Source organism: Bombina bombina, chromosome 1, assembly GCF_027579735.1.
Source record: "Bombina bombina isolate aBomBom1 chromosome 1, aBomBom1.pri, whole genome shotgun sequence".
Classification (NCBI taxonomy): domain Eukaryota; kingdom Metazoa; phylum Chordata; class Amphibia; order Anura; family Bombinatoridae; genus Bombina; species Bombina bombina.
Genome location: NC_069499.1, coordinates 327,239,434 through 327,266,157, shown reverse-complemented (window position 1 = coordinate 327,266,157; position 26,724 = coordinate 327,239,434). Strand labels below are relative to the sequence as shown.

The 26,724-nt window shown below is 41.0% G+C and overlaps 1 protein-coding gene across 1 annotated transcript in view; it reads left to right on the top strand.

The window, feature by feature from the left end:
- Positions 1-26,724, top strand: part of MAP3K2 (mitogen-activated protein kinase kinase kinase 2) — a gene marked incomplete in the record, with an annotated part of 657,765 nt that overhangs the window by 310,008 nt on the left and 321,033 nt on the right. Inside the window, 1 exon segment of the mRNA XM_053712317.1 lies at positions 19,222-19,352. Coding sequence (XP_053568292.1) covers positions 19,222-19,352 — 131 coding nt within the window.

Genomic DNA, 26,724 nt, shown 5'->3' with positions numbered 1-26,724 from the left:
GCTGGACATTAAATTACTTTCTTGGAAAGTTTTGTTTCTTTTGGCAATCTCTTCTGCTAGAAGAATTTCTGAATTATCTGCTCTTTCTTGTGAGTCTCCTTTTCTGATTTTTCATCAGGATAAGGCGGTGTTGCGAACTTCTTTTAAATTTTGACCTAAGGTTGTGAATTCTAACAACATTAGTAGAGAAATTGTGGTTCCTTCATTGTGTCCTAATCCTAAGAATTCTAAGGAAAAGTCGTTGCATTCTTTGGATGTAGTTAGAGCTTTGAAATATTATGTTGAAGCTACTAAGGATTTCCGAAAGACTTCTAGTCTATTTGTTATCTTTTCCGGTTCTAGGAAAGGTCAGAAGGCTTCTGCCATTTCTTTGGCATCTTGGTTAAAATCTTTGTTTCATCATGCCTATGTCGAGTCGGGTAAAACTCCGCCTCAAAGGATTACAGCTCATTCTACTAGGTCAGTTTCTACTTCCTGGGCGTATAGGAATGAAGCTTCAGTTGATCAGATTTGCAAAGCAGCCACTTTGTCTTCTTTGCATACTTTTACTAAATTCTACCATTTTGATGTGTTTTCTTCTTCTGAAGCAGTTTTTGGTAGAAAAGTACTTCAGGTAGCTGTTTCAGTTTGATTCTTCTGCTTATAGTTTCAGTTTTTTTCATTATAAGATTTAATCTTTATTTTGGGTGTGGATTTTTTTCAGCGGAATTGGCTGTCTTTATTTTATCCCTCCCTCTCTAGTGACTCTTGCGTGGAAGATCCACATCTTGGGTATTCATTATCCCATACGTCACTAGCTCATGGACTCTTGCTGATTACATGAAAGAAAACATAATTTATGTAAGAACTTACCTGATAAATTCATTTCTTTCATATTAGCAAGAGTCCATGAGGCCCACCCTTTTTTTGTGGTGGTTATGATTTTTTTTGTATAAAGCACAATTATTCCAATTCCTTATTTTTTATGCTTTCGCACTTTTTTCTTATCACCCCACTTCTTGGCTATACGTTAAACTGATTTGTGGGTGTGGTGAGGGGTGTATTTATAGGCATTTTGAGGTTTGGGAAACTTTGCCCCTCCTGGTAGGAATGTATATCCCATACGTCACTAGCTCATGGACTCTTGCTAATATGAAAGAAATTAATTTATCATTTAAGTTCTTACATAAATTATGTTTTTTTATATATGCAATATTATTCAATAATGCAGCAATTAATTATGCAGCAGCCTGAGCCTCAGTCAGCTCAGCAGTAGTAGTAGTACATACTACGTTAAGTAAATAAGGCAAGTATTTAATTGTACCCCTTATTGTGTAATAAATGTGTACCCCTTATTGATTTGCTCTTTAAGTAAGTTAATAATTAGTTTACCTATGGCAAGTAGGCAATAGGCATGGCAATGGCAATTATGGCATGGCATTGGCAAAATGTACGACGTTTTGGTAACTAAGCAGTTAGTCTAATTCCCACCATAGGTCTCCTCCTCTGTCTCCCACAAAATAAAAATGAGCCCGCCGTGTAGCTGTTTACCGCCGTGTATACTCGGAGTCGGAATCGTCATCACATTCACCATCATCAATCTCAGGCAACACACTCCTGCTTTGCTCCTACTGCGTAACTTCGGCACTTCGAGACCGCCCATGGAGCGCCCATGTTGCTTTATTGGGTGACGTGACGTCAGTGACGTCAAAACGATGTACCGCGCACTTTCTGTTACTTGTCCTGGAGGCTGGTCACGTGGGTAACGTTAATCGATTATCGCGTCTCAGCGCATCGATGCAGAATCGTTTCATGCCGCATCGCGATGCATCGTCAAAACGATTATTTTTGACAGGCCTATGTTGCATACAGCCTGTGTCCATGCTCTGAGGGTTTCATGTGGTGCTTTACCCAGACAATAGAATGTGTTTATGCTCAAGTTACTTAAAGAGGGGTATGGAACAGTGCTCTTAAACAAATATGCTAAATCAAAGTTAACATAAAAAAAAATTGATTGTGATAAAAATAAAAATCCTGCAGTTTTCCGCAGAATGAGCACTCTCATTGTAGCCACTACCCTCATTAAATGACAAAGCAAACATCTTTTGCTTATGCTCAGAAGAGGTGGAATGCAACTTCAGACTTTCTCTTGCATTCACTAAACAGTAAGCCAGCTCAAACTACTGAAGGAGATTTATGCAAACTAGATAAGCCTTGTAGAAACTCCAGCCTCCTTGTAGGGCTGTGACAGGAAGTAATGGACACGGCACAAATTAAGTTAAAAAAAGAAATAAATGGTCAAATTGTTTTAAAATGATAAAATACATACTGCAATGATTACTAACAGCAATTAGGGGGGCACTAATAGATATCAAAAGTATATAATGTATAAAATAACAAAACAATAAAAAACCCAATTTTAGATATATTTAAATGAATCAATATACATATGTGTCTCACTCAAACACAAATATTGATATCCCAGAGACAATCTTAAATGGAAGGTACATTTGTGTCCCCAATCCCAAGTGCAACAGTCTCTTTAATCGTGTAAATATCCACTGGTGGTCCTAATTACATCCAGACTGCTCTTAACCTTTCACTCACAGCGATGAGATTCTGTAACGATACAAATACAACAGAGAAGCACCAAATGTGCGTATCGGTCGGGATACAGTAATAATAGCTCCACAAACTAACACAGGGTACTCACATTTAGGAAGAGCACCTTAATGTGCTGTAAGACGCATGCTGGTAATTTTCAGTGTACCGGCTCACTGAACTCCTGTCCCAATTATACCCGGCTAGTGAACTCTCCTTAGTGACAGGCAGCTGCAGACTCCTCATAGGAACTAAAATGTGTACTGAAGGTGTTGTTAAAATAAATGTCTTAAAAACAATAATAAAAACAACCAAGTTAGTATGTGCAGGGGGTCATGTGGTGACCCCTCTGAATATTGCAAGGCGTTTCTTTGTTGCTGTTTTTATTTATGTTTCTAATACATTTATTTTAACATGAACTTCAGTACATTTTGGTTCCTATGAGGAATCTGCAGCTGCCTGCCACTGAGAGTTCACTAGTCGGGTATTTATAGGGTCCAAAGATCAGTAAGATGTTATGCTGAAAATTACCAGCATGCGCACATTTGGCTCCTCTCTGTTGTATTGATACTGCAATGATTTATGTTAAGCATAACCCACTGCTTAGTGCTTTTTTCTTATGACAATGAAACAGACTGTTTTATATCCCTTTAAAGTTATCCACGCTACTTAAATGTATATTTCTTTCCTAAGATATGGAGAGTCTACTACGTCATCAATTACTAGTGGGAATATCACTCTGGCCAGCAGGAGGAGGCAAAGAGCACCGCAGCAAAGCTGTTAATTGTCACTCCCCAACCCAAAATCCCCAGTCTTTGTCTTTGCATTTGTGAGTGAGGAGGTGAAGTTTGGTGTCTGAAGAAAATTTGATTTCCTTTCGCTACAAGCAAGATTTTTGGGTATAGCTGTAGTCCACGTCAATCTCTGCAGTAGAGTAGTGGTTTCTTTAAAGTAGTTAAAAAGTTGTGAGGTATTCCTTGCTTGGATTCTAACATATTTGCTGCCTATGATATAGAAAGCCAGAGTAGGTTTACTCTGTTCTTTCTTTTTCTACAGGTCTCTGTAAGGAGTGTGTGTCACGCCTTGTGAGCTGTCTACCTGCCGGACAGCTAGATTGCAGGTAAGTACTTTTGTCTTCTAGGTAAGGAGACTTGCACTTCAAAATTTTTAAAATTAAAAAATATAGCTCTCTGCATTTTATTATTGGGACAAAAAATGAATCCTTATTTGAGGATTTTTTTCTGGCATTATGCAGGCACTTTCTATTGTATTGAGTTAATTCCCTTTATGGGTTTAAAGGGGTTAACTTCTTCTGGCTCATTTGTTTATACTTAACAGGTCAAAGTACCCTCGTTGTCTTTGAATTATTTTTTGTTGTCACTGTTGTTAAATTTTGAAGTTTCGATCTGTTAAACGGCTCATATTAGACTGAGTGTTTAGTTTTGAGCCGGATTGAAAGCGCGCGCTTTACTTAATGGCACATTTTCTTTCAACCCGGTCATGTGACCTCCCTCTTCTACTTCGAAGCTGTGTTGGCTGCATCTGTGAGAGGATTCTGTGAATAGTGCAGCAAGTAGCTTGCTGTTTAGAGCGGAATGTTGCTGCTGGTCTATTTTAATTCAAGTGAACAAATTTCAACGTAACAGCAGTTTTCTGTAAATAGCAGAAAGTGGCTGGTTAGCATGTTTTCTCTCCAATTGCATTGCAATAAAAGATACTTGAATCCGGATTAGCTGCCAGATTTTTACCGGAGTGGCAGGTAGGCACCTTAGTCTAATGCTGAGGTGCAGAGGTCTTTAGTAGGAGTAGATTGGCTATATCTCTCTGAATGGTATTTATTTCTCAGACTAAATTAGTGACAAATTTAAAGGTCCAGTAACAATTATAAATAATTTTTATTTTTATTTTTTCTTCATTTAGCCATGGAGCAGGAGTCTCCTGGGATCAAATGTTTGCTGTGCCGAAAGAACCTGATTGTATTCCTATGCTATTTTGTACCTCATGTGTCAATAAGTCTTAAAAATGTAAAGATTAATTTTTTTATTTCTGAGCCTAATATCTTTCAGGATGATGCTATATGCCACAGTTTTCCTCCCAGACTCCAAGTGGAGTTTATTTACCTGCAGAAATTGCTGCACAGGTATCTTCTATGGTATCTTCGGCATTCATCTGTTTTTTTTCCTTTGTTGGCAAGAGGAAAATTAGAGGTTTCTGTTCTACCTGCTGCTTCACAGGTTGCCCTTCCTCATAAGGCTGATGAGGAGGATACGTCGGTAGCCTCTGAGGGTGAAATCTCGGGTTCAGACAGTATAATTGCTTCATCTGATGCTGAAGAAGTATCCCTCAGATTTGTTTGAATACCTTTGTGTATTGTTAAAGGAGGTTTTGACTACTTTGGACGACTCTGATTCTCCTGTTGTCAACCCTAGGAAGTCTAGCAAACTTTATAAATACTATTATGTTCCTTCCTCTGTGGAAGTGTTTATAGACCGTGCAACAGTGATTATTCACAGGAATGGATGAAGCCAGGGATACCTTTCTCCCCGTCTCCTTTCCTTTAAAAAGATGTTTCCTGTCGCTGTCTCCATTAAAGATTATGGTGCACGGTGCCTTAAGTAGAAGGAACTATGATCCCTATAGAGGATAGCTGTTCCTTTAAGGATCCTATGGAGAAGAAGCTGGAGGCTTATTTGTAAATGATGTATGTTCATCAAGGTTTTCAATGGCAACCTCAGTTTGTATTGCCACTGTGTCAAGTGTGTCATCTTATTGGTGCATCGCCTTGTCTGAATCTTTTTTGGTAGAGACTCCTTTGGAGGAGATCCAGGCCAGGATTAAGGCTCTCAAACTAGCCAATCCCATTATTTCTATTGCTTCCATGCAAGTTATTAGACTGGGAGCCAAGATATCTGGCTTCACTGTCCTAGCCCGCAGGGCGTTGTGGCTGAAATCTTGATCAGCTGATGTTACCTCTAAGCCCAAGCTTCGGGCGCTTCCTTACAAGGGTAAGACCTTGTTTGGTCCTGGTCTGGCTCAAATTTCTGACATTACGGGTGGAAAAGTTTTTTTTCTACCACAAGACAAGAAGAACAGACCTAAAGGACGCCAAGTTAATTTTTGTCCCTTTCATAACTTCAGAGGACTTCTAAGCAGGAAAACCAATCAGTCTTGGAACAAGGGGAAGCAATCAAAGAAGCCCACAGCTGAGTCTAAGTCAGCATGATGGGTTTGTCCCTGGTTCGGGATCGGATCAAGTGGGGGGCAGACTTTCTCATTTCTAATAGGCATGGATATGAGATGTCCCAGATCTTTGGGCTTTGGACATAATAGTGGCAGGTTCCGCCTCTCAAGATTATCTGCAGTCCAGATATAGTGAGAGGCATTCTTGAAATGTGTTCAGGATCTTTTCTCCTTAGGAATGATAGTTCCAGTATAGGAGCAGGGCCTAAGATTCTATTTAAATTTGTTTGTGGTTCCCAAAAAAAAGGGAACTTTTCGACCTGTATTGTCTCAACAAGTTTCTCAGAGTACCGTTCTTCAAAATGGAAACCTTTTCGTTACATTATTTCTTTGGTCCAATAGGGTCAGTTCATGTCGTCCATAGACCAGATGGACGCGTATTTTCATGTTCCCATCCACAGGGATCATAACAAATTCCTGAGATTCGCTTTTCTAGAAAAACACTTTCAGTTTGTGGCTCCTCTGTTTTGGGCTTTTCATCAGCTCCCAGAATTTTCTCAAAGGTTCTGGGGGCTCTCTTGGCAGTGATCAGGTCTCGGGGAATTGCAGTAGTGTCATACCTGGAGGACATAACGGTTCAGGTGCCATCTTTTCAACAAGCAGACTCTAATACAAAGATCTTGTCTTGTCTACATTCCCACGGATGGAAAGTGAATCTGGAAAAGAGTTCCCTTGTTTTAGCTACAAGGGTAGTTTTCTTAGGGACCATAATAGATTCCCTTTATTTCGGACAGAGGTCAGAAAATACCAAAAATTTTCCTCTTACCTCTCTCTGCAGTCTACTGTTTGGCCATCAGTGGCTTAATGTATGGAGGTAATTAGTCTGATGGTCGCTTCCATGGACATCATTCCATTTGTTCTTGAAAACTCTGCAGTAATGCATGCTCAGACAATGGAACGGAGACCATTCGGATCTGTCTCAGAGGATAGATGTAGATCAGTCGACAAGAGACTCAACAGTAGTGGCTGTCTCAGGGCACTGGTTTCCGGAGACCTTTCTGGGTGATTGTGACCACGGACTCCAGTCTGCGTCTCGTTAGAGGTGCAGGGACTATGGACTCGGGTGGAGTCTGCTCTCCTCATAAACATCTGAGTTGAGAGCGATTTACAATGCGCTGATGACTTGGCCTCAGTTGTCCTTAGCCTGGTTTTTCATGTTCCAGTTGGACAACATAACCTCAGTGGCTTACATCAACCACCAGGGAGGAACTTGGAGTTCCTTAGCCATGAAAGAGGTGTCTCGGATTGTTCAGTGGGTGGAAGCTCAAAATTGTTTTCTAGCTGCAATCCACATTCCAGGAGTTGTCAACTGGGAAGCGGATTTCCTGAGCAGACAAACATTTCATCCCGGAGAGTGGGCTTTCCATCCGAAGGTGTACTCCAGGTTAACCCTCAAATGGGGGATGCTGGAGTTGGATCTGATGTACTAAGTTGAGAAGTTAATTTGTTTTGCTTATGAGACTGCTGGTCAACAGCCTCCTGAGAGAATTACAGCTCATTCCACGAGGGTCTCCTCTTCTTGGGCTTTTAAAAATGAAGCTTCTAAGGACTTTAGTCAGTCGTCTTCTTTGTTTGTCGTTTTCTCAGGAAAGCGTAATGGACAGAAAGCTACGGCAACTTCTCTTTATTTTTGACTGAAGAGTATCATACGTTTTGCATATGTGACTGCTGGACAGCAGCCTCCTGAGAGAGTTACGGGTCATTCCACAAGGGCTGTTGCTTCCTCATGGGCATTCAAAAATGAAGCTTCTGTGGAACAGATTTGCAAGGCTGCAACTTGGTCCTCTTTGCATACTTTTTCCAAATTTTACATATTTGATTCTTTTGCCTTGGCTGAGGCTTATTTTGGGAGAAAGGTTCTTCAAGTTCTTAGGTCTGCCTGTTTTGTTCTCCCTCCCTAGTCATCTGTGTCCTCTAGCTTGAGTATTGGTTCCCACTAGTAATTGATGACGTTGTGGACTCTCCATTTCTTAGAAAAGAAAACAAAATTTATGCTTACCTGATGATAAATTTCTTTCCGGATATGGAGAGTTCACGACCCCACCCTTTATTTATTATTTATTTATAAAATATTTTACCGGAAAGGATACATTAAGATTTCTCTCGTTTTCAAGTATGTTCCGGGTCCACAAAACATTGCATTGTTACAATAGGGTACAATAAAATACAGAAACAATATTAATACAGAATATATGCAAAATTTAACATAGAACAGGTAGGAAATATATAATCAACCATGACAGATGCATTCTGTTTTGAGATATGTAGAGAGGGATCTCTTAGAGGATTTTAGTCTTGGGGAAGGTTTGAAAGTGTGCAGGAGGTCGTTCCATAATTGTGATGTTCTGTAGGAAAAGAAGGATCGAGCTGCTTTCTTTTTGTATTGAGGCAAATTAAATTATTTAAGACAGTTTTTTTTTTTACTAAACCTTAGGCACCTCTACACCTTTGTGTTATTCCTTTTTCCATTTCCTTTTGGCTGAATGACTGGGGTTTATGGGTAGGGGAGTGACACTTAACCGCTTTGCTTTGGTGCTCTTTGTCTCCTTCTACTGGCCAGGAGTGATATTCCCACTAGTAAATGATGACGTAGTGGATTCTCCATATCCGGAAATAAATAATTTTATCAGGTAAGTATACATTTTGTTTTCTTTCCTAAGGCATGGAGAGTCCATAACGTCATTCCAATTTCTATTGGGATAATCAACTCCTGGCCAGCAGGAGAAGGCAAAGAGCACCCCAGCAGAGCTGTTAAGTTTAACTTCCCTTACCCATAATCCCCCAGTCATTCTCTTTGCCTCTGTCAATGGAAGTTGTCCGAAGATGGTGTCTGAAGATATTTAATCCTTTTATGGGTACTTTTTCCTGCAAGCAAGGACTGGGGTCTAGCTGTGTCCACGTCGATCTCTTTTAAGAGTAGTGGTAGCTTTTAGCAGTTAGAAAGCGGCGAGGTAGTCTTTGCTTTACTTTTAACACTTTGCTATCCCGTTGTAGAAAGCCAGAGTTAGTTACTCTGTTCTTTCTTTTCCTACAGGTCCATGACAGGGAGTGGAGTACCTGTCACACCTACGTAGCCGTTATCTGTCCTGCAGTGGATCTAAGGTAAGTAAGTGCCTTTTGCTTCTAGGTACTGAAGGACAGCATCACTTAAGAGGTTAATCCTCATATGGATCCTTTTTGGGACATAGTAATCCTTATTAGTAAAGGATTCATATTGTTGACAGATTTTTGACACACTGTGTTCTTAAAAAAATAATAAGAGGAAGTTTATTATTCACAGTCTAGTTCACTTGGCTAATGACTAGAACATAGATTATGACAGACATGATGGGGCTTAACATAGACCTTATTGAGTATAACGGTTTTACTTATCAGCCATTTATTTATCAGCCGTTTACTTTTTTCGCACACTTTTAGGTGGCACAGTCATTTTTTGACCCGCTCACGTGACGCCCCACACTTCCGCTTTATCGGAGCGGAGCTTAGTGAGGCTGTTCTGGGTAGCGGGTCTGTGTTGGCTTTGCAGTTTATCCTTTGGTCAGCAAACGGATCATTGGTCTAGAGGAGAGGATCTCTGCAGGAGAGTCTCACTTCCTACTACTAGTGGGGTGTCAATTCTGTCCGGTAGGAGCCTCAGGCAATCAAAGGTTGCTTCTTAGGTTCTTTTTATTTTTTGCACTCTGTTATTTTAGGATAAGAGTGGAAAGGGTCTTTACTAATTTTTTTAATTATTTATTTTTCACTAATTTGGTTAAAGATAAATTCTGTAGTTATGGATTCAGAATTAGATCAGTCTATGTCTGTGGATAAATGCCTACTATGTTTAGAGGCTCAACTGTTCTTCATGCTTAGCTAAAACTTTTAAATTTAAAGACAAATTACTCCCTTCTGAGCCAAGTGTCTTTTAGGATAATGCTGTGCGTGACATGCCTCAGCTTTCTCCTCAAACGTCCCAAGCCTTAATGGTTTCTCAAACTGTACCTTATGTGTCCTCTCAACCTCCTGGGGGTGTTTATCTGGGGATTTGCTGCTCAGATTACTTCTGCAGTATCGGAGGCTTTGTCAGCTTTCCCTTCTTTGGGTAAGTGTAAGAGGAAATCTAAACATTTGTTTGCTAGTAAGGTTTCTGACCCCTCTAAATCTGCGCTGGTCAACCTTTCTCAATTGTCTGATGAAGATAATACTTCAGTAGCTGCTGAAGGTGGGATCTCATACTCTGACACTATGGGGGAAAAAATCTTCTGAAGAAGTTAATTTCCGATTCAAACTTAAACATCTCCGGTTGCTTCTGAAAGAGGTTCTAGCCACTTTGGATGATTCTGAACCTTTGGTTTCTGTCAACCCCAAGAAGTCCTTTAAACTTAATAGAGTTTATGATACTCCAACGTCTGAGGATGTTTTTCCTGTTCCAGGATCTAAGATGTCTAGCTTCACTATTTTAGCTCTGTGGTTAATATCTTGGTCGGCTGATGTTTCTTCAAAGGCCAAGCTTTTGGCTTTACCTTATAAGGGTAAAACTTTGTTTGGGCCTGGTCTGGCGGAAATCATTTCAGAGATTACGGGTGGAAAGGGATCTTTCCTGCCTCAGGACAAGAAGAATAGACATAAGGGTCGTCAGATTTCTAATTTTCGTTCCTTTCACAACTTTAAAGGACAGAAGTTGTCCTCCTGTTCTTCCAAACCAGACCAATCCAGGTCCAATTGGAAATCCAATCAGCCTTGGAATAAGGGAAAGCAAAACAAGAAGCCTTCCGCTGATTCTAAATCAGCATGAAGGGTCCGCCCCTGATCCGATTTTTTTTTATCAGGTGGTGAGCAGGCTTACTCTTTTTCGTCAGGCTTGAATACACAATGTCCCAGATCCTTGGGCTGTGGACATAGTGTCTCAGGGTTACAAAATAGGATTTGCCCTCCAAATGGCAGATTTCTACTGTCAAGACTATCCTCGAACCAGGTAAAGAGGGACGCCTTCTTAAATTGCGTAGAGAACCTCTTCTCCCTGGGATTTATCGTACCAGTACCTCTAGAGGATCGTGGTCTAGGATTCTATTCAAATCTATTTGTGGTTCCCAAAAAGGAGGGAACTTTCCATCCCATCCTAGATCTAGGTGTCAACAAATTCCTCGGGGTTCCGTCCTTCAAGATGGAAACTATTCGTTCCATTGGTTCAGGAAGGTCAGTTCATGACGACCATAGACCTAAAAAACGCGTATTTACACATTCCCATCCACAGGGGGATCATCACCAGTTTCTAAGGTTTGCCTTTCTTGACCAGCATTTCCAGTTTATTGCTCTTCCGTTTGGTCTTGCCACAGCTCCCAGAATTTTCCCAAAGGTTCTCGGAGCTCTATTGGCAGTGATCATATCACAGGGAATTGCTGTGGCGCCTTATCTAGACTGCATCTTGGTTCAGGCGTCATCTTTTCAACTAGCAAAATCTCATACAGAGATGTTGTCTTTTCTACATTCCCACGGGTGGAAAGTGAATCTGGAAAAGAGTTCTCTAGTTCTGTCTACAAGAGTGTGTTTTCTAGGAACAATCATAGATTTCTTGTCCATGAAGATTTTCCTGATGAACTTCAGAAAATCCAAACTTTTTTCTGCTTGCCTTTCTCTCCAGTCTGCTTTTTATCCAACAGTGGCTTAATGCATGGAGGTGATTGGTCTGTTGGTGGCTTCCATGGACATCATTCCTTTTGCTCGGTTCCATCTGTGACTGCTGCAGCTTTGCATGGTCAGTCAATGGAACAGAGACCATGCAGATTTATCACAGAGGATAAATCTGGACTCCCTAACAAGAGACTCTATCTCGTGGTGGATTTCACAGGAACATCTGTCTCGAGGCACTTGATTCCAGAGACCTTCCTCGATAATTGTGACTACGGATGCTAGCCTGTCAGGCTGGGGAGCTGTTTGAGGTTTTCTGAAAGTTCAGGGCCTGTGGTCTCGGGAAGAGTCTTCTCTTCCCATAAACATCTTGAAGTTGAGCAATCTTCCTGGCCTTGACAGCTTGGCCTCAATTATCTTTAGTCCGGTTTATCAGATTCCAGTCGGACAACATCACCTCAGTGGCTTACATGAACTACCAGGGAAGAACTCGGAGTTATTTGGCCATGAAGGAGGTGACTCACATTCTGCAGTGGGCGGAAGCTCACGATTGTCCTCTCTCTGCCATCCACATTCCAGGCGTGGACAATTAGGAGGCGGATTTTCTTAGCAGACAGACTTTTCATCCCGGGGCGTGGGCTCTCCATCCAGAAATGTTCTCCAGGATAACCCTCAGGTGGGGGGTTCCCGGAGTTTGATCTGATGGCGTCTCGTCAGAATGCCAAGCTTTCAAAGTACGGTTCAAGGTCAAGAGATCCTCAGGCTGCCTTGATAGATGCTCTGGCGGCTCCTTGGGATTTCTGTCTGGCATACCGGTTTCCTGTGTTTGCTCTCCTACCACGAGTCATTGCTTGTATCAAGCAGGAGAGAGCTTCTGTAATTCTAATAGCTCCTGCATGGCCTCGCAGGATCTGGTTTGCGGATCTGGTGAAGATGTCATCTTTTCCACCTTGGAGGTTACTTCTGAAGAAGGACCTTCTAATTCAAGGTCCATTCCTTCATCCAAATCTGGATTCTCTGAAGCTGACTGCTTGGAGATTTAACGCCTAGTTCTGTCCAGATGTGGTTTTTCGGAAACTGTCATTGATACTATGCTTCAAGCTTGTAAACCTGTTACTCGCAGGATTTACCATAAGGTATGCCGTAAATACCTTTTTATAAGTGCAAAGCTAAAGGTGAGGATTCCCCAAATGTTATCGTTTCTTCAGGATGGTCTGGAGAAAGGGTTGTCAGTCAGTACTCTGAAGGGTCAGATTACTGTCTATTCTTTTGCACAAACGTCTGGCAGATTTACCAGATGTTCAAACTTTTGTTCAGGCACTGGTCAGAATCGGACCTGTGTTTAAACCTGTTGCTCCTCCTTGGAGCCTTAACCTAGTTCTTAGTTTTGCAGCAGGCTCTGTTTGAGTAATCTTGGAAAGTTTTGTTTCTCCTTACTATTTCTTCTGCTCGCACAGTTTCGGAGCTTTCTGCTCTGCAGTGTGATTCCCTGTACCTTATTTTTCATGCAGATAACGTGGTCCTTCGTACTAAATTGGGGTTTCTCCCTAAGGTGGTGTCGGATCAAAATATTAATCAGGAAATTGTTGTTCCTTTTTGTCCTAATCCTCCTAGTCATAAGGAACGTCTTTTGCATAACTTGGATGTTGTGCATGCTCTAAAGTTTTACCTACAAGCTACTAAAGATTTTCTGCAGACTTCTTCTCTGTTTGTGGTTTTCTCTTGAAAGCGTGTCAGAAGGCCACTTCTACTACTATTTCTCTCTGGTTAAGAAGTATGACTCATTTGGCTTATGAGACTGCTGCACAGCAACCTTCTGAGAGAATTAAGTCTCATTCCACTAGGGCTGTACCCTCTTCTTGGGCTTTCAAAAATGAAGCTTCTGTGGAACAGATTTGCAAGGCGGCAACACGGTCCTCTTTGCATACTTTTTCTAAATTCTACTAAGTTTATACTTTTGCCTTGGCTGAGGCCTCTTTTGGGAGAAAGGTTCTTTAAGTGGTGGTGCCTTCTGTTTAGGTCCTCCTGCCTTGTTCTTCCTCCCTGTTTATTCCGTTTCCTCTAACTTGGGTATTGGTTCCCACTAGTATTTGGAATGACGTTGTTGACTCTCCATGCCTTAGGAAAGAAAACAAAATTTATAATTACCTGATAAATTTCTTTCTTTCCGGACAGGGAGAGTACACGACCCTGCCCTATCTTTTTTTAATTATAATTCAGTAGTTTTTTTTTTAGTAAACCTCATGCACCTTTTCACCCTTGTGTTTCTTCTTTTTCCATTTTCCTTTGACTGAATGACTGGGGATTATGGGTAAGGGAAGTTACACTTAACAGCTTTGCTGGGGTGCTCTTTGCCTCCTCCTGCTGGCCAGGAGTTGAATATCCCACTTGTAATTGGAATGACATCTTGGACTCTCCATGTCCGGAAATAAAGAAATTTATCAGGTAAGCATAACATTTTTTTATGTAAGATAAATTATAGAAGGAAAAAAAAAATAGTCCCTAGACAGTCCTCTCCTTAGTACACTAGGACAACATGGAATCAAAACATGAATAATACCAGTGGTTGGCACTGAATGTTTTACCAAGACAATATATGTAATTGATTGTAAAGCACTAACAAGATACAAAGCACCCCCAGATACTCTAATGCAGACTGTCATCTTACATTAATATAACTCCAGTGTCACTACAACCAATTCAGCAACCCTATTGCAAATAGTGGACAGGAAACAGTATCAAAAGTTTTTTTGTAAAAAAAAATTAAAATGCAAACGTGTTTCTTGGCCAAATAAGCAAATAGTATAAAAACGGTTCTGTGACTGTAGAATAAATAACACGTTAGAGTATCCAAAGATGTCTCTTACATGCATTGATAAAGATTTTTAAATAAATGACAAAAGATATGACATTTTAACTGACCAATCTTGGAAGGCAGCAAATAATTTACATATATGGGTTTGACTAAAGAATATAACAACTCCACATATCGCCTTTCTTTTTAATGATACGAGTCCACGGATCATCTAATTACTATTGGGGAATATCACTCCTGCCCAGCAGGAGGCGGCAAAGAGCACCACAGCCAAGCTGTTAAATATCACCTCCCTTCCCTCCCACCCCAGTCATTCTCTTTGCCTACGTTAGAGCAAGGAAGTGGTAAAGTTAGGTGTTAAAAAATAATAAACTCTTGATTGAAGAATATTTTCTAAGTAGTACAGGATTGTTCTGCTTTGTCCTAGGGTGTAACCGTAGTCCATATCAGTCTCTTCAGTAGAGCAGTGGTGGCTTTAGAGCAATGGGAACTTGTGGGACATAATTCTCACTGTGCCTCCCATATACTGATGCTGCCCTAACCCTGAAAGCCTGAGTAAAATTACTCAGTTATTTCTTTTCACAGGTCCATGGGAGGGAGAGGACTTCTTAAACCTGGGAGCTGCCTTTGCTGTCGGGCAGATGAGGAGGTAAGTGCTTTCTTTATTTTCTGGGGGTAAGAGACTCAGAATAAAAAGGAATTGTATTATTAGGGACACATTCAAAGGCTCAGGGGAGTGCTTTTTGTGTAGGCAGCACGACGCAGGCACTGGGGCTACAAGATTTTATTAAGGCATGTTGGTGGTTCCATTCTCCCGGCGGTTTCACTTATTACAAATATGCCTACTGGGAGAAGACTTTTTTTTGTGACGCCCACGATGGGCGGATCTTTTTCCTTTTCCTGTACTTCCTGTTGTTCGGAAGGACGAAGCAGTGCAGCTTCTGTTTCTATAATACGCATTGCTCTTATCCTATGCGTGTTTGGAAACGGAGCCCAGTTTCTTTCATCTGACATCCCTGAGTTCCAGATCCGTTAACTAGAAAATCGGCTCCTGCTCAGAAAAGACCGGTGTCATCAGGCAGGTAGGCACCTCAGCTAATCTGCTGACGTGTAGAGGTGATTAGAATTTCAGACTTGCATACCTATTTCCTCCGTTCGCTCTTCTTCCTCGAGTCATTGCTCGAATCAAGCAGGAGAGGGCGTAAGTGATTCTCATTGCACCGGCTTGGCCCCGCAGGATTTCGTATGCAGACCTGGTGGAAATGTGATCTCTTACGCCTTGGAGACTTCCATTGAGGAAGGACCTTCTATTTCAAGGGCCCTTCCTTCATCCAAATCTAGATTCTCTGAAACTGACTGCGTGGAGATTGAACGCTTAATTCTATCCAAGCGGGGATTTTCAGAGTCAGTCATTGAGACCATGATTCAGGCTCGTAAACCTGTGACTAGAAAGATTTACCACAAGATATAGCGTAAATATCTATATTGTTGTGAATACAAGGGCTTCTCTTGGAGCAGAGTTTGGATTCCTAGAATTCTGTCATTTCTCCAAGAACGTTTGGAGAAAGGATTATCGGTTAGTTCCCTAAAGGGTCAAATTTCTGCCTTGTCTATTTTGTTACATAAACGTCTTGTGGATGTTCCAGACGTGCAATCATTTTGTCAGGCCTTGGTCAGGATCAGGCCTGTGTTCAAACCAGTTACTCCTCCCTGGAGTCTTAATTTAGTTCTTAAAGGGATAGTATAGTCAAAAATAAACTTTCATGATTCATATACAACATGCAATTTTAAGGAACTGTCTAATGTACTCCTATTATAGATTTTTCGTCTTCTCTTGGTTTCTTTTTTTAAAACAGATGGAAAGTAAGCTTAGGAGCCAACCCATTTTTGGTTCAGTACCTGGGCCGTGCTTGCTGATTGGATGGCTACATTTAGACACCAATCAGAAAGCGCTACCCAGGTGCTGAACCGAAAATGGGCTGGCTTCTATGCTTACATTCTTGCTTTTTAAAAATAAAGATACCAAGAGAACAAGGAAAAATGATAATAGGAGTAGAGTAAATTAGAAAGTAGTTTAAAATTGCATGCTCTATCTGAACCATGAAAGTTTAATTTTGACTAGAGTATTCCTTTAAAGTTCTTCAAGGGGCTCCGTTTGAGCCTATGCATTCCTTGTAATCTTGGAAAGTTTTGTTTCTGGTTGCTATTTCATCTGCTCGTAGAGTGTTAGAGCTCTCGGCATTACAGTATGAGTCACCTTACCTTATTTTTCATTCGGATAAGGTAGTTTTACATACAAAGTTAGGGTTTCTTCCTAAAGTAGTTTCTGACAGGAACATTAATCAGGAGATTGTGATTCCTTCATAGTGTCCTAATCCTCCTCTTCAGAAGGAACGGCTTCTGCACAATTTAGACGTAGTACGTGCGCTAAAATTCTACTTACAGGTGACTAAGGATTTACGTCAGTCTTCTGCTTTGTTTGTGGTTTTCTCTGGAAAACGTAAGGGACAGAAAGTTACGGCTACTTCTCTTTCTTTTTGACTGCAGAGTATCATACGTTTTGCCTATGGAACTGCTGGGTAGCATTCTCCAGAGAGAATTATGGCTCATTCCACGAGGGCTGTGTCTTCCTCATGGGCATTCAAAAATGAAGCTTCTGTGGAACAGATTTGCAAAGCTGCAACTTAGTCCTCTCTTCACACTTTTTCAAAGTTCTACAAAATTGATACTTTTGCCTCGGCAGAGGCCACTTTTGGGAGAAAGGTTCTTCAAGCAGTGGTGCCTTCTGTCCTTATCATATGTGTACTCTAGCTTGGGTATTGATTCCCAATAGTAATTAGATGGTCTGTGGACTCATTGTGTCATTAAAATGAAACGAAAATGTATGCTTACCTGATAAATACCGGTATTTCTTTTTTTACACGATGAGTCCACGGCCCGCCCTGTTCTATAGACAGGTTGTTGGTTTGTTGTAAACTACAGACACCCCTGCACCTTGTTGCTTTCTTTCCTTTACTTTGGTTGAATGACTGGGGTGGGAAGGAAGGGAGGTGATATTTAACAGCTTGGCTGTGGTGCTCTTTGCCGCCTCCTGCTGGGCAGGAGTGATATTCCCAATAGTAATTAGATGATCCGTGGACTCATTGTGTCAAAAAAGAACTACATTTATCAGGTAAGCATAACTTTTCTTTTTCATTGGGCTTTGAGACTTACACCTGGTTTACAAGTCTGCATTCGATCACAAAATACTTATGTTGGAGAAGTCTTTGCATGTAATTGGCCATACGATCTTAAGGCAAAAGCTTTAATAGCTTGCTAAATTTCCTCTGAAATAAAGAATAAAGAACCACTAATCCTAATAAGCCGGACACTAATATTACACTTACTGATAAAACTAAAATTAATGCAATGGAATAAAGAAAAAAGAAAGGCAAAAGTAAAATGGCAAACAGTCTTCTATAAGAATATGTTGATACAGTAATAGACTACTAGGCAGAAGCATTAAAACTAAATGTAAAATATAATCACTAGTAGTGTTATTTTTAATAATAAAGTTTAAGTACATTGCTGCACTCTTTGTTAGCCAAGGGGTGGAGTCGCTTTAATTGAATCTCTGCAGTCTGCACTATGTGAGGATGCCAAAGTAGGAGGAAGTGACTTGTCAAGGAATTGAACACTGTGCAAAGAGGAGCAGTGCAACATTATGCCCTGTGCCTCTCTACTTCCAAAGAGTATTTCTAGGTCACTTTTTGGGAGCTAGACCCCATTTTTGTTGTGCCCAGGTTTGTGGGACGCTCAAGCACTTATAGATGGTATATTGAACTGAAACCTTTAGGAAACAGAGACTACTTAAATGAAGACTTGTGGGAAATTTCAATCTCTAGTAATACAAAGTACTAGGCACTTTAAATATATATTGTAATGTCCATACTGTATTTACCATAAAACTGATTGTTTTCTATTACCAAACAAGCATCAGTCAAAATGACTTAACCTGCATAGCCATTTTAACCTTTTACACTGTATTTAAAAAGGCAAAAATCAGTGCAAAATCAATAATGCATTACCATCATTATCTTTGAATACTTAAAGGGACACTGAACCCAAATTTTTTCTTTTGTGATTCAGATAGAGCATGCAATTTTAAGCAACTTTCTAATTGACTCATATTATCAAATTGTCTTCATTCTCTTGGTATCTTTATTTGAAATGCAAGAATGTAAGTTTAGATGCCGGCCCATTTATGGTGAACAAACTGGGTTGTTCTTGCTGATTGGTGGATAAATTCACCCACCAATAAAAAGGTGCTTTCCATGATCCTAAACCAAAAAAATAGCTTAGATGCCTTCCTTTTCAAATAAAGCAAGAGAACGAAGAAAAATTGATAATAGGTGTAAATTAGAAAGTTGATTAAAATTGCATGCTCTATCTGAATCGCGAAAGAAAACATTTGGGTTCAGTGTCCCTTTAAAGGGACAGTCTACTCCAGAATTTTTATTGTTTAAAAGATAATCTCTTTATTACCCATTCCCCAGTTTTGTATCACTAACAGTTATATTAATACAGTTTTTACCTCTGTAATTACCTTGTATCTAAGCCTCTGCAGACTGCCTCTTAAGTACTTTTGACAGACTTACATTTTAGATAAGTAATTCCATGTGCATAAGCACAATGTTATTTATATGGCACAAATGAACTAACACCTAGCTGTGAAAAACTGTCAAATACTTTGAGATAAGAGGCAGCCTTCAAGGGCTTAGAAATTGGCATTTGAGCCTACCTAGGCTTAGCTTTCAACAAAGAATACAAAGAGAACAAAGCTAATTTGATGCTAAAAGTGAATTGGAAAGTTGTTAAAAATTGCATGTCCTTCTAAATCATGATGTTTAATCTTGACTAGACTATCCCTTTAATAATGAAACCTTAATTTACTTGTCTTTTTAAGAACACTGCCTAATTTTTATTTTTTTATTTTTAAGGTTCTCAGACCAGGGATAGAAGTTCACCTCCCCCTGGTTACATTCCAGATGAGCTTCATCAGGTTGTCAGAAATGGATCATTTACAAGCATCAACAGTGAAGGGGAATTTATTCCTGAAAGCATAGATCAAGTAAATCCTCCATAATTACTCTTCTTTACAATATCAAACAATGTCTTCATATGTTAGGAACATGAATTGTCTTTTCTTTCATACAGGTGGTGAGAGTCCACGATCCATTACTCCTGGGAATTACTCTTCCTTACCATTAGGAGGAGGCAAAAATTACCAAACCCCTCCCACCTAACATGTACCTGGGTTTTCACTTTGCCTCCGCTGGAGGTGGTCCAAGAATGAAGTTGTACATTTGATTATTCAGAGAGAGTGGTTCTCTCTATATTGAGGCAGGTTTGTCCTTTAGAGTACAGCGTGTCAGATGGATGTATATGGGGTATGGTTTGTGGCTCTTTATTCACCTCATGTAAAATCTGTCAGCGACCCTCCATAATTAGTCACAGGGATTTGTCTTTTGCCTTTTTCTATGGATCTACAATATACTCCTATTCCATAACCTCTGCTGATATGTTTCAGTACTTGTTTGGCTTTCTACTGGGTTCATATGATAGTTCTATAATATTGAATGATTTCCCCTGACAGATAGGTACATAAGGCTGAGGTAATAGTACTGGCAGTACAACTTGAGAAAATACGCCTACTTTGTGATGTAACACTAATTTATATTCCACTGTGAATCTCTGGAAATAATAGGATATAGATATATATTTTTTGCGTTCTATTTCTCAGTTCTTTAGTTAATCAGCCCAGTATGGTTGGATTTGGATACCACAGTTTGCGGTAAAGATTGGGATAAGCGTACTGCCCAATATAAAGTAGTTATGTAAAAACAAAAATAAAATAAAAGTGCTTGTGCTGTACTTATTTCATTCCCATTTGTATACTCTGGAGAATATTATTATAAGTGTGGTCCACCTTTAATATAAGAATATTAATGTAATATTAGGGACTTAGCCCTATTAATATTAAATAGTGGAAATATTCGGATAAGATGCATCAAAGTGCTGTATGTACCTAGATACAAATTGACATATCTGCCAATTAAATACTTGTAACAACCGGAAAACCGGTTAGGGATTCTACAGTGGTATGCTGGTTAATAACCAAATAGGCAGATAAACTACATAAGTGTATATCAGTAGGTATAATCAAGGCAAGACCGGAAGGAATAGCTATAAGTATTAAATTCAATTATTGCTTGCTAGTGCATAATTTAACCGGCTCTGAACGCAGTAACAAACTGCACCAATGTAACATTAAATTACCCCTCTTTACATAAGGCCAATGCTATGGCGACAGCATAGGTCAGCCAACTTCAATTAAGTATTACAAGTTAGTGACAAATATTTATAAGAAGTATAACGGAGAAGCCGATGCTAAGTTAAAACATATGGTAGAGTAAGGAGAGAAACTGGTATGTCCCTACTCCCCCTAACATGTTTTGCATTACTGCTTTTTCAAAGGTGGGGTGCCCGCCTCTGATCCGGACTTGTATTAGTTAGTGGCTGAATGACATCATACATACAGAACCATTCAATAGGCTGAGATACCTAGAGGCTGCTGATAGGTTAGTAAGGGGGCGTGAAAGCCCTAATGCAAACACCTACTGCTCGGGCGTGTGCTAGATGACACAATGTACACATGGATCAGCATTTTGATCATAATGGAGTAGAGCTGTCCAACTATGTTCTAATGATATAAGATGTGAGATTCATACTTCATCAGTTGTATGTTCATGCTGCTGCAAACAAACTCATTAGAAGTAATATTGAACCATTCTAAAAACGTATAAGACTGGGATACCAGACTGATATTCTGGTCGTGATGTGAGATTAATTGCATGTGTATGCATACTATACTGTGACTTCTGGGGATTATATAACTCAAAGTATCATATAGTGGATGGATGAGAGTTTGTGAAAACACATTGATGAGGGGAAACGGTTAATACAGTGACAGACTTAATTCAAACGGGATAAGATAATGACACTCTAGGGACTACAGAATTGTGGTGTCATATTAAGGTTGAATCGTGTGAAGGATAGTTGCATATTGCCAATTGTATAATTAAACACAAACATATCCCCCTGAGTAGATTGTGCTGTGAAAAATAAACAGCTTAAATTCAAACGGGGCAATAGGGTCATAGTGAGTAGCTGTGGCAGTGTAAATAACGTGAATATGTGGGACAGTGCCCACGGTGGGAAAACACATGAGTAACGGGGATAAATAAAGCTAAATAAAATCCCAGATGTGGATAAATGGAGAATTGTGTGATGGAGTAGAAATAGGTCCCATTATGGGGAGCTAGTAAAAACATAATTTATGCTTACCTGATAAATTCCTTTCTCCTGTAGTGTAGTCAGTCCACGGGTCATCCATTACTTATGGAATATTTCTCTTCCTAACAGGAAACTGCAAGAGAATTACCCAGCAGAGCTTGCTATATAGCTCCTCCCCTCACCCATCATACTCAGTCATTCGACCAAGCATACGAGAAAGGAGGAACCATAGGGTACAGTGGTGACTGGAGTTTAATTAAAATTAGACCTGCCGTAAAAACAGGGCGGGCCGTGGACTGACTACACAACAGGAGAAAGGAATTTATCAGGTAAGCATAAATTATGTTTTCTCCTGTTAAGTGTAGTCAGTCCACGGGTCATCCATTACTTATGGAATACCAATACCAAAGCTAAAGTACACAGATGAAGGGAGGGACAAGGCAGGAACATTAAACAGAAGGAACCACTGCCTGAAGTACCTTTCTCCCAAAAACAGCCTCCGAGGAAGCAAAAGTGTCAAATTTGTAAAATTTTGAAAAAGTGTGAAGCGAAGACCAAGTCGCAGCCTTGCAAATCTGTTCAACAGAGGCCTCATTTTTAAAGGCCCAGGTGGAAGCCACAGCTCTAGTAGAATGAGCTGTAATCCTTTCAGGAGGCTGCTGTCCAGCAGTCTCATAGGCTAAGCGTATTATGCTACGAAGCCAAAAAGAGAGAGAGGTAGCCGAAGCCTTTTGACCTCTCCTCTGTCCAGAGTAAACGACAAACAGGGAAGAAGTTTGACGAAAATCCTTAGTTGCCTGCAAATAGAATTTCAGGGCACGGACTACGTCCAGATTATGCGAAAGTCGTTCCTTCTTTGAAGAAGGGTTAGGACACAGAGATGGAACAACAATCTCTTGATTGATATTCTTGTTAGTAACTACCTTAGGTAAGAACCCAGGTTTAGTACGCAGAACTACCTTGTCTGAATGGAAAATCAGATCAGGAGAATCACAATGTAAGGCAGATAACTCAGAGACTCTTCGAGCCGAGGAAATAGCCATCAAAAACAGAACTTTCCAAGATAACAACTTGATATCAATGGAATGAAGGGGTTCAAATGGAACGCCTTGAAGAACATTAAGAACTAAGTTTAAGCTCCACGGCGGAGCAACAGACTTAAACACAGGCTTAATCCTAGTTAAAGCCTGACAGAAAGCCTGAACGTCGGGAACTTCAGCCAGACGTTTGTGTAGAAGAATAGACAGAGCAGAAATCTGTCCCTTTAACGAACTAGTAGATAAGCCCTTTTCTAAACCCTCTTGTAGAAAGGACAATATCCTAGGAATCCTAACCTTACTCCATGAGTAACTCTTGGATTCGCACCAATGTAAATATTTACGCCATATTTTATGGTAAATTTTTCTGGTAACAGGCTTCCTAGCCTGTATTAAGGTATCAATAACCGACTCCGAGAAACCACGCTTTGATAGAATCAAGCGTTCAATCTCCATGCAGTCAGCCTCAGAGAAATTAGATTTGGATGTTTGAAAGGACCCTGAATTAGAAGGTCCTGTCTCAGAGGCAGAGACCACGGTGGACAGGACGACATGTCCACAAGGTCTGCATACCAGGTCCTGCGTGACCACGCAGGCGCTATCAGAATCACCGAAGCTCTCTCTTGTTTGATCTTGGCAATCAAACGAGGAAGCATTGGGAATGGTGGAAACACATAAGCCATGTTGAAGACCCAAGGGGCTGTCAGAGCATCTATCAGCACCGCTCCCGGGTCCCTGGACCTGGATCCGTAACAAGGAAGCTTGGCGTTCTGACGAGACGCCATGAGATCCAGATCTGGTTTGCCCCAACGACGAACCAGTTGAGCAAAGACCTCCGGATGAAGTTCCCACTCTCCCGGATGAAAAGTCTGGCGACTTAGAAAATCCGCCTCCCAGTTCTCCACGCCTGGGATGTAGATCGCTGACAGGTGGCAAGAGTGAGACTCTGCCCAGCGAATTATCTTTGAGACTTCCAACATCGCTAGGGAACTTCTGGTTCCCCCTTGATGGTTGATGTAAGCCACAGTCGTGATGTTGTCCGACTGAAATCTGATGAACCTCAGAGTTGCTAACTGAGGCCAAGCTAGGAGAGCGTTGAATATTGCTCTTAACTCCAGAATATTTATTGGGAGGAGTTTCTCCTCCTGAGTCCATAATCCCTGAGCTTTCAGGGAATTCCAGACTGCTCCCCAGCCTAGAAGGCTGGCGTCTGTTGTTACAATCGTCCAATCTGGCCTGCGAAAGGTCATCCCCTTGGACAGATGTGGCAGAGAAAGCCACCATAGAAGAGAATCTCTGGTCTCTTGATCCAGATTTAGTAGGGGGGACAAATCTGAGTAATCCCCGTTCCACTGATTTAGCATGCACAATTGCAGCGGTCTGAGATGCAGGCACGCAAATGGTACTATGTCCATTGCCGCTACCATTAAGCCGATTACTTCCATGCACTGAGCTACTGACGGGTGTGGAATGGAGTGAAGGACACGGCAAGCATTTAGAAGTTTTAATAACCTGGTCTCTGTCAGGTAAATTTTCATCTCTACAGAATCTATAAGAGTCCCTAGAAAGGGAACTCTTGTAAGTGGTAATAGAGAACTCTTTTCCCCGTTCACCTTCCACCCATGCGACCTCAGAAATGCCAGAACTATCTCTGTATGAGACTTGGCAGTTTGAAAACTTGACGCTTGTATCAGAATGTCGTCTAGGTACGGAGTCACCGCTATGCCTCGCGGTCTTAGTACCGCCAGAAGTGATCCTAGAATTTTTGTAAAGATTCTTGGAGCCGTAGCTAATCCGAAGGGAAGAGCTACAAACTGGTAATGCCTGTCTAGGAAGGCAAATCTCAAATACCGGTAATGGTCCTTGTGAATCGGTATGTGAAGGTAGGCATCCTTTAAGTCCACCGTGGTCATGTACTGACCCTCTTGGATCATGGGAAGGATGGTTCGAATAGTCTCCATTTTGAATGATGGAACTCTTAGAAATTTGTTTAGGATTTTTAAGTCCAAGATTGGTCTGAAGGTTCCCTCTTTTTTGGGAACCACAAATAGATTTGAATAGAATCCCTGCCCGTGTTCCGTCCGCGGAACTGGGTGGATTACCCCCATTAGTAAGAGGTCTTGTACACAGCGTAGAAACGCCTCTTTCTTTGTTTGGTTTGCTGATAACCTTGAAAGATGAAATCTCCCCCGTGGAGGAGGAGTCTTGAAGTCCAGGAGATATCCCTGGGATATGATCTCCAACGCCCAGGGATCCTGGACATCTCTTGCCCAAGCCTGGGCGAAGAGAGAAAGTCTGCCCCCCACTAGATCCGTTTCCGGATAGGGGGCCCTCTCTTCATGCTGTCTTGGGGGCAGCAGCAGTTTTCTTGGCCTGCTTGCCCCTGTTCCAGGACTGGTTAACTTTCCAGCCCTGCCTGTAACGAGCAACAGCTCCTTCCTGTTTTGGAGCGGAGGAAGTTGATGCTGCTCCTGCCTTGAAGTTACGAAAGGCACGAAAATTAGACTGTTTGGCCTTTGATTTGGCCCTGTCCTGAGGTAGAGCATGGCCCTTACCTCCCGTAATGTCAGCAATAATTTCTTTCAAGCCGGGCCCGAATAAGGTCTGCCCTTTGAAAGGAATATTAAGCAATTTAGAAGTCACGTCAGCTGACCAGGATTTAAGCCATAGCGCTCTGCGTGCTTAGATGGCGAATCCGGAGTTCTTAGCCGTAAGTTTGGTTAAATGCACAACGGCATCAGAAACAAATGCGTTAGCTAGCTTAAGTGTTTTAAGCTTGTTCATTATTTCATCCAATGGAGCTGAGCGAATGGCCTCTTCCAGAGACTCAAACCAGAATGCTGCCGCAGCAGTGACAGGCGCAATGCATGCAAGGGGCTGTAAAATAAAACCTTGTTGAACAAACATTTTCTTAAGGTAACCCTCTAATTTTTTATCCATTGGATCTGAAAAGGCACAACTATCCTCCACCAGGATAGTGGTACGCTTAGCTAAAGTAGAAACTGCTCCCTCCACCTTAGGGACCGTCTGCCATAAGTCTCGTGTGGTGGCGTCAATAGGAAACATTTTCCTAAATATGGGAGGAGGGGTAAAAGGCACACCAGGTCTATCCCACTCCTTGCTAATAATCTCTGTAAGCCTTTTTGGTATAGGAAATACGTCGGTATACACCGGTACCGCATAGTATTTATCCAACCTACATAATTTCTCTGGAATTGCAACCGTGTTACAATCATTCAGAGCCGCTAATACCTCCCCTAGCAATGTGCGGAGGTTCTCTAGCTTAAATTTAAAATTGGAAATCTCTGAATCCAGTCTCCCTGGATCAGATCCGTCACCCACAGAATGAAGCTCTCCGTCCTCACGTTCTGCAAACTGTGACGCAGTATCTGACATGGCTCTCATCTCATCCGCGCGCTCTATCCTTAACCCAGAGCTATCGCGCTTGCCTCTTAAATCTGGCAACTTAGATAATACTTCTGTCATAACAGTAGCCATGTCTTGCAAAGTGATTTGTAAGGGCCTCCCTGATGTACTTGGCGCCACAAAATCACGCACCTCCTGAGCGGGAGGCGCAGGTACTGACACGTGAGGAGAGTTAGTCGGCATAACTTCCCCCTCGTCGTCTGGTGATAATTTCTTTACATGTAAAGATTGACTTTTATTCAAAGTAGCATCAATGCAATTGGTACACAAATTTCTATTGGGCTCCACATTGGCCTTTAAACATAGTGAACAAAGAGATTCATCTGAGTCAGACATGTTTAAACAAACTAGCAATGAGACTAGCAAACTTGGAAATACTTTTCAAAATTAATTTACAAGCAATGTAAAAAACGTTACTGTGCCTTTAAGAAGCACAGAAAAACTGACAGTTGAAATAACAATGATCAAAAATAGTTATAGCAACCAAATTTTCACAGTAAATGTATTAAGTTAGCAAAGGATTGCACCCACCAGCAAATGGATGATTAACCCCTTAGTACCCAAAAAACGGATAACAATTATATAATTAACGTTTTTCTCACAGTCAAATACACTGTCACAGGACCACTGTGACTGATTACCTCCCTCAAAATGGATTTTGAAGACCCCTGAGCTCTCTAGAGA